The 13443-nt window shown below is 57.2% G+C and overlaps 1 protein-coding gene across 1 annotated transcript in view; it reads left to right on the top strand.

The window, feature by feature from the left end:
- The window catches only part of Sorcs2 (sortilin related VPS10 domain containing receptor 2), a 291097-nt gene that overhangs the window by 135508 nt on the left and 142146 nt on the right, over positions 1-13443 (top strand). Inside the window, exon 2 of the mRNA XM_077110199.1 lies at positions 2600-2667. Within this exon, the coding sequence (XP_076966314.1) occupies positions 2600-2667 (68 nt within the window). The remainder of the gene's footprint in view (positions 1-2599; positions 2668-13443) is intronic.

Raw genomic sequence — 13443 nt, 5'->3', positions numbered from 1 at the left:
CTGAGCATCAGGAGCCCCCGAGGGTGGCACCCGGGCCACTCCTCTCACATTCCTGATTCCCTGCTCCCAGCTCAACGCGCCCAGGGCTCTGGGCCCACCCGGGGCAGGAGGCGGTCCTGGGACAGCTGGCGTCCAAGTAGGAGTGGAGGCCCAGAAGGGTCACAATGTGGAGGCTTTGAACCCACTAGAAGTGCCTCCTGCAAACAGGGTCTGGGCCTGGCCGAGAGGTGCCTGCCTGAGGTCCAGCAGCTTGGGCGGCCAGCTCTGCGCCGCGGGGTGTGGTTTTGACAGATCATTGCAGCTCTGTCTGCTTTGGTTTCTTCATCTGTAAAACAGGACAAGAGCATCCAGAGGCCCCCTGGCCGTGGGAAGGGGTGAGCGAGTGGACCTGGGTGCTGGCCCTGGCACATCAGGACCACGCCGACACCAGGGTAACCAAGCGTGCTACAAGCCCCTCGAGGCAGCCCCAGAGAGCAGTCCTGTTTCCCAGTGTGGGGCATGGACAGCGTGTCCTCTTGATGGCAAAAGGGTGCCCTGGGCATGGAGGCAGGAGCTGGGGCCTTCCCGGGGCCCTGCCTCTGCCTGGCATCATCGCCTTCGTCCTTTCTTGGGGAAAAGCTGCTTTGGTGTCTCTGCTAGTGGCTCCCATGCTTCAGCCCTGGGGACACAGCACAAGACCAGTCCTGTGAGGACAGACCCTGTGAGCTATGCAGGGTGGGGAAGTGGAGAGGGGCCATGTGGGGTGCTGTCCCAGGGGGTTGTCTGGGACACTTCCCAAGGCCATGTGGCTACAGTGAACCAAGAAATAGGGGTGGACGTCAGGGAAGAGGGTCCCGGGTGAGGAAGAGCCTGTGCGAAGGCTGGGCCGGCTGGAGTGGAGGCTGGGGGTGGGCGGGAGTGGGAGTACCCAGCAAGGCCAGCCCACGCAGGCAGGAGCTCCTGGAATCAAGCCCAGCCTCCAAACCAGGCAGCCTCCAAAACCAGGCAGCCTCCAAAACCAGGCAACCTCCAAACCAGGCAGCCTTCAAAACCGGGCAGCCTCCAAATCAGGCAGCCCGTGCAGGGCCTGAGTGCCAGTCTGGGGCCAGCTCCCACCCGTGAGGCATGCCCAGAGCCCTGGGCCCGGCTGTGATGGGGATGAGGTTGGAGCGATGATTTCATCCTGGATGGGACTGGATGAAACAGACTTTGAGGTTCCTTCCAGCTGTCACGCTCCAGCTCCACAAAAACCCCTCTGGGGACAGCGAGACCATATAAAATATAAATCAATAGGTTAAAAATACGCTTGTCTCCTGCCCGTCCGGGCCCTGTCACTCAGTGCCGCCTCCGTCTTCAGAGGCTCCGGCTCTGACTCGGGCAGGCTGTGAGCTGGCAAGAGGAGGTGGCTTTGTTCCCGAGCCAGGCAGGGACAGCGGCTGTCGACAAGGCCTCCCTTTCTTCTTCTTTTAATCATCCTGCCTCAGACGCACGCTGTCCCGTCTCGGTTGACATCCCTCCTCCTATCTTCCCTGCTCTAATCACCAGGGAAAGAAAGACAGCCGTCCACAGGCTCCTGGCCGCGTCCGCAATGCCCCGCAGGCCGAGCTCCCCAAAGCTCAGCATCGGGGAGCAGCCAGGGTGCTGGCCACGGCTGGCCTGGCGACCCCAAAGTAACCAGGCTAGCTGGCATGCCGGGGACCTGGGGGTGCCCCGTTGAGCCTCCCGGGGTTCCCATGGCAACGGGAGTGTTAGGAACCACTAACGCGGACTGGCAGCAGAGAGATGAAATGGGATGGACGTGAGAACACTGTGGCCGCTGGAGTAATTGGGGATCAATCTCCTTTCCCACAGGGGCTGACGGATCCCCATTTCCTCTCTCTCTCTTTTTTGTTGGTTCACGCACCCGTTTTTAAGAGCATTTTGAATGTTCTTAAACACATTTATTCTCATTTTCTAAATGGCTGCATTTTCTGTACAGGACTGAAATGAAAACAGCTTTGTTACGAGGGCCCCAAGAACGTGTTGAATAGTTTAACAACAAAATAAGTGTGTGTGTGTGTGTGTGTGTGTGTGTGCGCGCACACGTGTGCGGTCGATGATTTATGGACCCCCTCTGGCAGTCTCAGCCATCTTGCCCACCGTCCCCCCACTGTCATCAGCTCTGACAGCAGCCACCACTCTGGAAAAAGTAATGACAGCATGGCCCGCAGGGGCCTGCTCCTGTCTGGGGCGGCGGGCTCGCAGCTGCTCCCGCTGGCTTGGGGATTCTCCGTGGCGCTGGTGGAGAGGCCCTGTCTTCAGAAGCCTTGCCAAGTGTGCCCAGTGCGCCCAGGGGACCGCCACCGCGGCTGTTCCTTTGGTCGCAGTTTGAGATGGTGCAAGGCTGGGTTTGGATGATTCCTGCCAAGTGGTGTCGGGTAGAAAGATCTCACAGGATCGGAGTGTCCCCAGAGTAGTTCTGAGCAGCAGAAGTCATGGGAACAAGCCCGCGTCTGCATGCTCTGGCGCGAGTGCTCTAGAGCAGCTGTATTTGAGACCCCAGAGCCCAGGGGGAGGTCCCTGTATCCCTCTTTGAGAACTGCAACCAGCTCATGTCCACCTTTTCCTGTTAACTCCACAGGTGATCTTGATCCTGACGAAGTACTACCATGCAGACATGGGGAAGGTTCTGGAAAGTTCTCTGTGGCGGTAAGTCAGCCTGATGGTGGGCCTTTCTGTCCTGCGCTGTACCTGTGTGGCGACTCTGGGGTCTCGACTAAGGACTGAGGCTTTAGCGCCTTCCTGCCGTGGAGGCCTGGGGCTCTCTGCCTGGACAGTGCACTCAGGAGAGGCTGAAATGGATTGGCAGTTTAGCGGAGGGCGCGGCTGGGTGCAGGTCAGAGCTGCTCCTCCCCTCCCCTCCCCTCCCCTCTCTGTTATCCTCTCCTTTTGTTTCCTCCAAGGGTGTGTTGTGAATTCAGGTCAGTGCGCATTTTCCCTGTGCCGCTGGACGTCCCACGTGGCTCCGGCAGCCTCCACAACGAGCCCCCCTCCTCATGGTGGAGGTGTTTCCCTTTCTTCTGGGCTTAGCGGGACATCTCTTTATGTGTGACACGTGAATGTGGCCGGAGGACACTGGCCACCCTTTGGTGTCTGCAGAAGGGGAGTGAGGAGGAGCTTTGGGGAGACTGTTCAGCTGGCCCCCATCCGCCCTGTTTACGTCCCTTGCAGGGTGCCAGCCCTCCTGGGCCGTGGGTGCAGACTTTTCCCCAAGAGGACTCGCCGGTCCTCCACCGGCTGGTTCTTGGGCGTGGAGCCCTGCGGCTCCACTGTGCGTTTCCCAAGTGGTAATTAATTCCTTTTGGTTCATTTTCCTCCTTGGCCCACTCTGCTGGTCAGGACTGGGGTCTGTGGGAGGCAGCATTCTGCCTTTGGTTTGCTTTTGGCAGGAGGACTCGGGGCCCCACTCTGTGGGTCCTCGTGGTGGGATTTCTGTGTCGCATTGGGAAGTCATTGCTGTGGCGCCTGGACTTGGGACCTTGGCTGTGTCCCCTTGAGCCAGCTGGCCTGGCCACCGTGGGCTAAGGCAGCCGCTCCCCTGGCTCCCCAGTGCGTTTCCCAGCCGGCTCCCAGGCTCCCAGCTGCGAACTCGTCCCGGTTCCTGGGCCTGTTCTTCCAATTCCATCACCACTGCCAGAAAACGGGGTCAGGCACGGCCGCATTCCTCCAGGAGGAGGTGTTTCCTGACGCCCCCGCGCGGCCCCCCCTGACTTGCTCTGGCAGCCTCCTCGCTGGCCGTCCATTGTTTCCGGATGAGAGCAGAAACCGCTCAGGCACTGAGTCCCAGCGGGGTCCCTTGGGCTTCCCTTTAGGGTTTACGCAGAGGCGTTGGCTCGGCTCCTAAGCCGTGGCTCCTCGGGGCTGGCAGACCCCTGCAGGGTGTGGCCTTGCTGCTGGGCAGATGGTGCGCGGATGGGGGGATCCCCTGGCTCCATGGTGGATGAGATGGACGGACACAGTTCAGTCTCCTCCTCCTCCAAGCAAGACGGCTCAGCTCCCTCAACTGCCTGTCAGTCAAGACCTGAAGGGCCCTGGTGACCCCTCCCCTGGGACAGCTCCCTAGAGATTTCCAGAGTGTGGGTTCCTCGGCCCCCACTGCGTACCTCTAATGGTGTTGGGGTGGTGAACGGCTGGTCCTTCCTGCTGCCATCTGCACTGTGCGGACCATCTTGCTGCAGGTCCTGGTGGGGTGTGGGGACTGAGCCTGGCTGGCCCTGGGGCCCGGGGCCCAGGACTCCTTGCTGACGGGCTCAGGCAGGGTTCTTCAGGAGCAGGTCGGGGAGCCCCCTCTGAAGCCCCACTCAGAGCTGCCCCAAGGGGGTGGGAGGTGCTCGTCCTGTAGGAGGGGGTGGGGGGCCCTGGAGGGGCTGTGGGACAGAAGGAGGTGCGGCACAGTCTCCAGAGCGGCTTGGTCTGCGTTTAGCCTTTCCCCAGAGCAGATCAACAGAGCCTGACTTTGCTCGTTCCTCTCATCACTGTCTGGAGGCCCAGACGGCTCCTGGCCTTTATTAAACATGCATGCGGAGTGAGTCGTCTCAGGAAAGCCTGCGTGCCGCGGCTGCGATCACTCTCTTTGTTCATGTCCTCTCGTCATGCTGATGCGCCCACGCAGATGTGGACGCGCACTGAAGGGCTGTGTTCGCTTCCATCTCCAGTTTTCCACGCTGTCACGTGGCTGTCGCCCTCTCAGCTGCACGCTGGCCCCGGGAGCGGGTCCCCCAGCTTTGCCTTCCCAGAGTCAATGCTGCCATGAAAACCTTAGGCACATAGTTCTCCTTTCCCTCCGGTTCCCTGGGATGGACCTGGCGGAGTGACGTTCCTGAGTCGTGAGGGCAGGCTCAGCGGGGGCGCAGAGCGGTGGGTTCTTCAAGGGGACGCACATGGCTGCCAGGCAGGCCCCCACTCCTGGGCAGCAGTGGCTCCCAGCTTCCTAGGACGGCAGGGCTGTCATTCCACTCTGCTCCCCTTGCCTCCTAGGGGTGAGCTGCTTCCCCTGCCTGAGTGCTGGCCCCATTTTCTCCCCTGGGAATCATCTGTCCCGTCCTGCCATCTGTCCACGGTGGGACTCGGTGGGGAGCCCTGAGAACTTAAAGTCTGCTCTTGGACCTTCCCTGGGAGCCGCCGCCTCTGTCGGCCTCTGAGGCCCGGGAGGATGCGGTTTGTGGGCTGTGTCTGGGGAGCGCATATTAAATGGGGTTATTAAAGACCTACTTACCGAATGCACACCCAGCCTCCCGAGAATCCTCCTGGGTAATTCCAGTAAATACATTTTTAATGACAGGTATGGTATTTACATTCTAGAAATGGCTCTCTGAAATCTATGCCAAATACATTTTTAATTGTCCTGCATCTAATGGGCCCGTGCCAGTCGGCTCTTCCTCCTGCCCTGATGATCCGTGATCTGCAGTGTCTTCCTTATGGTGGATCCCCTGCTCCACCTCCAGGCCCCGGGAACAAGGCTGGGGGGAGGAATGGGCTCCCCAGGGTGGAGGCCGCCTGGCGCCCTCCTCCTGGGGCTAATGGCCAAGCTCTTCTCCCTCCAGCCAGGACTGTGTTTGAGTCCATCCTGACTTTGTCCTCCCAGCTGTCTGAGAGCAGTGGCCAGTGTAAGACTTGACCACAGTCTGGGGTGGGGCTGGGGTGGGGCTAAAACAGCAGAAATGTGTCCTCCGTCCGTCCTGGGGGTCAGAGTCCAAGTTAAGGTGTCTCAGGGCAGCACTTCCGCTGAAGGCAGGACCCAGCTCCTGGTGGCTGTTGGAGGACCCTGTGGCCACCACTCAATCCCTGCCTGGGTCTTCACGTGGCTGTCCCTGTGTATCTCTCCTCTGAGCTTCTTCTCAGGAAACTGGGATGGTCCAGCTGGGTGGTCCAGGATGAGGTCATCTTGAGAACCTTACCTCAGTCACATCTGCAAAGACCCCTTTTCCAGTGAAAATCATGGTTCAGGGGGGCATCTCTTCTGATGCTACCATTCAGTCCACCACACAGTCTATCACTAAGCCCTGGCGATGCCTTCTGATAGAATTCCCTAAGTGGCCCCATCTCGGTGCCCACCCCCTGGCCACTCTCCCTTTCCACCTCTGCCACGGCAGCTGGCTCACAGGGACCTTCCAGCCCCGCCCGCTGCCCTGTCCTCCCTCCTCTCACCACACCCACTCCTCCTGCTTGCTCTTCCTGGCTGGCTCCTGGTGCCCAGCTCCTGCCCATCCCAGCCCTTCCGCAACCCTGCCCCAGGGGAGCGGGGGCTGCTGTGGAGTGGGGAGACCCCGAGCGCTCAGAGTCCCCATGACATTGTGTGCACTCCATAACACAGCGAGTGTCACTTCAGGGCCCCCTTGCCAGGCCAGGGGGTCACTGTGATAAACGAGGGGCCCACAGACTGGAGGGCTTCCTGGGCCTCTGGACTCTGGGTTTTAAAGTGGGACTAGTCCTAGGGATGAACTGTCCCCCTGAGACAGAGCGGAAGAGCAGCCCTTGGCTGGCCCTCACAGGCCTCCATGCCCCGGCTCCTTTTCACTATCGTCCCCGACAGGTTTTAGATGTCATCTTCTCCCTTGCCCCACCGGATGGCACGTGGCACATCTGCCAGGGGGCTCTGTGTGCATGGAGAAGTGGGACCCTTCTCCCCTCAGGACCTGCGTTTGTCCCTGGCTGAACGCCTGGTCTGAGGAGAGGGCGGCCGCTCTCACGAGGTCTTGGTGATGCAGGCCCTGACGCCGGGGTCTGGATGGGGCCTGAGAGCCGCATTTTTAATGAGTTCCAGGAGACACCGATGTTCCAGGGCCACAGAGAAGCAGGCCTGGTGGTTCTGGGGTCACCCTGGAGCCTGGGCCACGCTCGCAGCCAGCTGGCTGAACCTGGGCCAGGCCGGGCTCCATCCACACAGAGGCCCCTGTGTGCTGGGGGCCTGGAGCCGGTGGCCCTCTGATGTGGCTCCTTGTTCTCGCTGTGTCAGCTCCTCGAATCCTGCCCACCTGTGTGGGATCTCTTCCTGTCTCTAGAAGGAAACACTAGAATAGATTCAGGTAAAGTCCAACACTGTCCTCAGTCCCCACTCCCTCCTAGAAATAATCTCTGCCTTAAAATGGGTGCCGATCATTCCCACTTGGGTTTTGTCTCTTACAAAACAAAATTAAAATACAAACTGGTGCGTGAACCTCAATCTATGTGGACTGAGCCTCCGCATGAACACGCCTGTCTGCACCCATCCTTCCCGTTCAGCTTGTCTTAACCTCCTGCGTTTGGAGTTTGATTTACAGCCCTGACTTGGTTTTGGTGACTTGCCCCTGAAGCACATGGGGGTGGACGCTGTGGGCGCCCCCTGGAGGAGCCTTGGGCACTCTCAGTCCCTGGGGATCTTGCTGTTCCACTCAGGGCTGCAGCGGGCCCTGGTGCCATGTCTCCTGAGGATGCCCGACAGGGAGCGTCGCTCAGCTTCCTCTCCTCTTGCCAGCCGGCTTGGGCTGCTCCGTGAGTTTGTTCTGGGACCTGTGTTACTGGAGCAGGACAAGGCCACCAGGACACATTCTCTTCATACATGACACAGGTTCAGGAGCTGAGCCCAACCAGGAGGGCTCTTGCTGGGGCTGCTGCGCCTGCGGGAATTCCAGTGGCCACAGCAGGCCCCCTGGAGCCTGCATCTGCAAGGTGGGGAGGGGAGGGGCTGCTTCTGAATGAGGCAGGGACACAGGTGGGACAGGGGTGCCATCTGCACTGCTCCAGGAAAGACGCTTTGTGGCCAGATTTGATAGGTGTCCCTAGTTTGGAGAAAGGTCCCCAGACCTCTCATACTCCAGCCACAGCACCTCCCAGAAAGGGCTGTGGCACTCCCCATCTCACCTCCTTCCGAGATCTCTAATTTTATTGTATTTTATTAAATCTTATTTCATTTTAAAATTTTTCATTTTGTTTGGTTTGTGTTTGGCTTAATTTTTATTTTACTTGTCCATTTTAATACTTAAGTATTACTTTATTTGTGTTCTGCAGCGTGTCCTGGGATTGGGTTCCATGGAACACACTTTGGGAACTGTTTCTGAGCACCTGTATTCCAGGAGGGCTGGCGCCCGAGGTTTTCAGGTGGCTCCTGTTGGCTGTGTTACTCTGAGGTCAGATTTGCTTCTGTCTTTCTATGGTGTCCCCCCCAGCAGACCTGGGCTCAGCCTGCTTCCCTGGAGCCACACTGTGCAGGCACTCTGCCTACCCACAGCTGCCCCAGGGGTCCACTCATTTCCTGGTGGTGCTGGCGTCAGGCTCCAGGCGCTGATGAGCTGATGGGGCTGTGTGGGTCGATGCAGGTGAGCGTCCAAAGCCACGGCCTCTGATGGGAAGGTGACAGGAACACCAGCCTTGCCCTGGTGGCCCGCAGAGGGGCTTCGAGAGCAGCAGCCGCACACTGTAAGGCAGGGGATGGGCGCCCAGTCGCTGGTCCAGGTCTCCACGCACACAGACCTTGGTTTGACCACGACTCTGTTTCCCCTGGTCTTGGTGACAACCGGAGCCTCCTGTCAAAATGCTAACTGTGCAGACCTGGACGCGGACTGCACGTGCCACGGAGGTGGCTTCAGACAAGCTCCCCAAACACTCGGCGCTCAGCAGGCTCCAGGGACCTGCTGCGGGCTCCTGTGCGGTGGCTGCACTGCGCTCCTGGCCGTGTTTCTTGGTGTCCGCCCTCTCATCACCATGGAGACTGAGTCTGATCTCAACAAGACTCAGAGCAGATAGAGATCAGAGGGGCCCGCCTCAGAAGCTTGCAGCGTTCGCATTTGTCAATAAATGATCCGGTGCAGATCAACAGTGTGATGAGTTTGGTAATGAGGTCTGGTGTGAAGCGCTCTGGGACAGGTGACTGAGAGGTCATGGCAGCTTGAGGACAGCCCCGTGTCCCGGTCCCTCAAGGCCTTTCTCTGCCTCGACTTCAGTACCTGCCTTCCTCAGGTCCTGGCTTTGTCCCTGGGACTTCTCCGCCATCGTCCTCCCCTTGGTTCTTCCCACCGTCTCCTCCCGTCCCTCTAATCAGCCATCAGGAGCTTTCCTTCCTCCTCCTTCCTCCTTTCCTTCTGTATCCGATTCTCCCTGGGCCGGGCCGAGCTCCATCCACAAAAAGGGCCCTGTGTGCTGGGGGCCTGGAGCGGGTGGCCCTCTGGTGTGGCTCCTCTCCTTCCCTCCCACCCACCATCCATCTGCCCATCCATCATCTGTCCGTCCATCCATCCATCCATCCACCATCGATTCACCCACCCATCATCTGTCCATCATCTATCCATCTATCATTTGTCCATCATCCATCCATCCATCCACCCACCCATCACCTGTCCATCATCCATCCATCTATCCATCCATCCACCCATCCATCCACCCACCCATCATCTGTCCATCATCTATCCATCCATCATTTGTCCATCATCCATCCATCCATCCATCCATCCACCCACCCATCACCTGTCCATCATCCATCTATCCATCCATCCACCCATCCATTCACCCACCCATCATCTGTCCATCATCTATCCATCCATCATTTGTCCATCATCCATCCACCCATCCATCCACCTACCCATCACCTGTCCATCATCCATCCATCTGTCCATCATGTGTCCATCATCCATCCACCCACCCATCACCTGTCCATCATCCATCAATCTATCCATTCAGGCTCTGACATCCAAGACTCAGGAGTTGAGTGGTGAGGACAGAGAGGAAACAGCCCTTAATAATGTCTTGTCACCCACACCATCATGAGGCTGAGAGAACCAGGGACACATGTCTGTCCCCTCTCTGCCAGAGTTGAGAAGGGCTGTCAGGGAGGCTTCCTGAGCAGCTCTCCCTAGCCAGGGCCTCCCTTGCTGCTGCATCCAAGGTGGTCTTTTGGGTCTGCTCCCAGCCAGCTGATCCCCAGCCTCCCTAGCGCTCATCCTGCTAAGCCCTGTCAAATCTATGCAGCAGGTGCCCAAAATCTTCTCTGATCCCAGACTGCACTCTAGCAGGGCCGCAGTTGGCCTCGGAGGGCGGGGGGCAGGCTGCCCTTCCCTGCTCTGGTGAGGGCTGCATTTGACTTCTGCTGCGGAACCTGCCTCTGAAGACCTGGTGGCCCTGCCCAGGAAGAAGGTTCCTTTAAGACGGAGCGTTGGGACAGTTTGCTGGGAATCTGGCTTCTCTCCCTGCCAGGAGGCCAGCCCAGATAGCGGGCTGGCCCACACACGCTGGGCCCCTGGCTGGCTCCCTGGCTCACGTGCTCATCTATGATGATTCTGAGAGTGGGCGACGGGCGGTGGGAGGGTGGCTGTGGACGGAGGCTGACTCTCCTCTGGAGTTGTCACATTACCCGTCACCTGTCCCTGCTGGGCCAGGGACCTCCCTCAGCCTCTGTTCACCTTCCAGGTTCCCCATCTCCCATCCTGAGGGTTAAACCTCTCCTCCGGGACCCCCAGGGCCTTGGTGACAACCTCCTGCATGTCCCCTCCATCAGAGGCATCGCTGCTTCTTTAGATGTGTTCTTCCTGTCCCTGAAAGTGACAGAAGCTCTGCACTGACAGGGGTGTGGGCTGGCTGAGCTGAAGGCCATCCTCAAAGCGCCACCGTGGATCTGGGTGCGAGGCTTCCTGTTCCTCCTAAGGGGTCCCTGAGTACACCACAAGCCCCTGTGAAGAGGTTCTTGATGTGGAGGTTGGCAAATTCCTCTCTAGAAAATTCTCCCTCAGAGAATATTTTCCTTTTAAATACTGAGGTTTGTGGTCACCATAGGAATTTTGGAAGCTGTAAAATAGATGAGGCATAAAAGCAAGGCCTGTGTTAACCCCAACTCATGAGATTAAAACTATTAATATCTGAGATGAACATTCTCACTAGTCTTTTTAAGATGCAAATTTATACATGTTTTATCAATTTTGAATCTCAACAGAATTATGTATTAAACATTTTCTTATGTGCCGACATATTTTCACAACTGCTATTTTTAATGGCTGCATGATATGCCTCCGTCTGAAGGAGGTATTATTTATTTAACCAAGTCCTCGTTTTTAGACATCTGAGTCATTTTCAATTTTCACTAATGTAAAGATGTAGAAGGAATTCCTGGCGAGTGTCCTTGTGTGTACGTTACTCCCTTGGCTCTGATTATTTTCCTAGGATAAATTCCTGAGGGTGGGCTCTCTCTCCTGCATATTGGATTTCAGGGCATTGGGATTCCAATGTGTGTTTGAGTGTGTGGAGGTTTGTCTCTGAGGCTGTTATCGATGTTCCTGGGGAACGGAGAAATTACAGGGCCATTTAGGCAAGAAGAAAGAAGATAAATGTGAGACCGGCCTCCCTTCCTTGGGTGGGTTTGTCTTCTGCTAAAAAAAGACTTGAAGAGGAGAGACAAGGATACATTTGTTGTTCTATAAATCTCATTAATGGCCGCAGGTCTCTGACCCTGAACACCCCAAGGCCCAGCCATTTGCAGCTGCTTTCCAGCGTCCTGCAAAGTGCCAGGGACTGCTGGAGCCACCAAGACTCAGGATGAAGAGAACCTAGGAGCCGTGCTCCAGGGTCCCCAGCCGGCAGCAGAAAACGAAATCCAAGATGGCGCCCACATTGTGTGTGGTGCCGTGGGGAAGCAGGAGGGAGCTGGGGGTTAGTGGCACAGAGGCTGGGGGTTGCCCATGTTTGGGGGGGCCCCAGAGCCAGGCTGACTCACAGGGTGATTGGTTTTCTAATGCTTGTAATAAATCACCCACAACTCCGTGCTCCAAGTGACGCTCTGCATGATCTACACTCTGGAGGTCAGAAGTCCAGCTGGCTCTCACAGGGCTAAGATCAAGATGTCAACAGGCCTGCATTCCTTTCCCGAGCTCTGGGCCATCTCTTTCCTTCTCCTTTCCAGCTTCTGAGGCTGCAGTGCAGCTGCCGCCTCCCTTGGCTCATGATCCTCCCTCTGTGCTCAGAGCAGCCCTGGCCCAACCTCTGACCCTTCTTTGCTGTGCATCTCATACTTGGACAACAGCCAAAAAGGCTCGCCCTTTTAGAGGACCCCGCACAGTCCAGGCGATCTCCTATCCCAAAGTCCTGAACCTGGTCACATCTGCAACGTCAGAGAACATGCACACCGGCTCCAACGTTAGGATGTGGACTTGTTGTGGGGACATTATGTAGTTGTGCATAGAAGCATGAAAGCTCCAGAGATGACAGCAGGAGGTTGTGTCAAGTGAAAGACTGACCAGGGGACAAAGATGAACACACTGGGTGACAGCATTTGGAGTGGACAGTGAAGGGAAACAGCAGGGCTTAGGCATCTGGCAGAGTGTAAGTGACCTTTGAGAAGATGCCGGGGCCCCAGAGCCTCATCACTCACCCCTCCAGATGCAGTGATGCCAAGGCCTCTACCTTGTGCTCCCCAGAGGAGCTGGGCTGGGACAGCATCCCGTGTGTTACTTTCTCCACCATTTATATCCTGCTCACTTGTGCACACATGCAAACCCACGTGCACACAGACTTCTGTCTGGTCTGCAGTCTGAAATCTGCTGCCCCATGCATCGGAGTCACACTCTGCCCTGCAGATTTATTGCATTTTAAAACAAGTGCCCGAGTGGGGACTGTATGAGAAAACGGACTTTGTTTTCTATTATGTAATAAAGCTCGCTTGAGTGTGCTTTGAAGGATGAGCCATAAACCAGTTTGCAGGCACCCACCCTCCAAGATGGAGCAGCAGCTGGGTAGCATCAGAGGTGGGTGCTGGCGCTGGGTGCCACAGTGCTATCCATCATCTGGAGCTGGGAACAGCCCCTGGGTGCCTGGGCCCTGCTTTCCAAGCTACAAAGCCGGAGCTGATGGGACTGTGTGGTGCCTGGGGGTGAGGTTTCCCCAGCCATCTTTACTATGCTGCAAATGTTACTGATGTATTTATTTTGGTTTGGGGATAGAAGCTAATAATACTCATTATTACTTGGGAGAACTTTGGTACCTGATTCCAGACGTCCCAGCTCTGCTACTCATGAGTGACCTTGGGCAATTGCTTGCTGTGTCTAAGCTTGTGTTCCCCCCTCTGGTGGCCTGCTGAGAGGGCGTCAGCAGCCAAGTTCTCAGTGACTGTGGGACTCACTCTTCCTGGGTGTGGCCCTTAACCTCCATTCCACTCTCAATCCTACTGGCCCCATCTCTCCCTGTGGTCACCGCCCTCCACCAGGCACAGCTCATGGAGGGTCCAGAGAGGTGGCTTGCCTTTTCCCCTCCCCTGGGTATGGTCAGGAGGGGACTTTGGTGCCTAAGGCATCATCAGTGGCTAGCTTGGGGGACACAGGAAGGTGGAGAGGAGGGTTAGAAGGACCTGGAGGAAGCTGAGCTTTGTGGCTGGTTTTGTAGTCAGGTACTTATGAAGCACAGTACCAATGGCTCTGCCGGCTCAAGTGCCATTGGCGGGGAGCTCTCCCCATCAAAGACATGGGCGCCCCC

The sequence above is a fragment of the Callospermophilus lateralis genome, chromosome 8 (assembly GCF_048772815.1).
Source record: "Callospermophilus lateralis isolate mCalLat2 chromosome 8, mCalLat2.hap1, whole genome shotgun sequence".
NCBI lineage: Eukaryota > Metazoa > Chordata > Mammalia > Rodentia > Sciuridae > Callospermophilus > Callospermophilus lateralis.
Note: the sequence above shows the minus strand (reverse complement) of the source record. Positions and strands in the feature narration are given on the sequence as shown.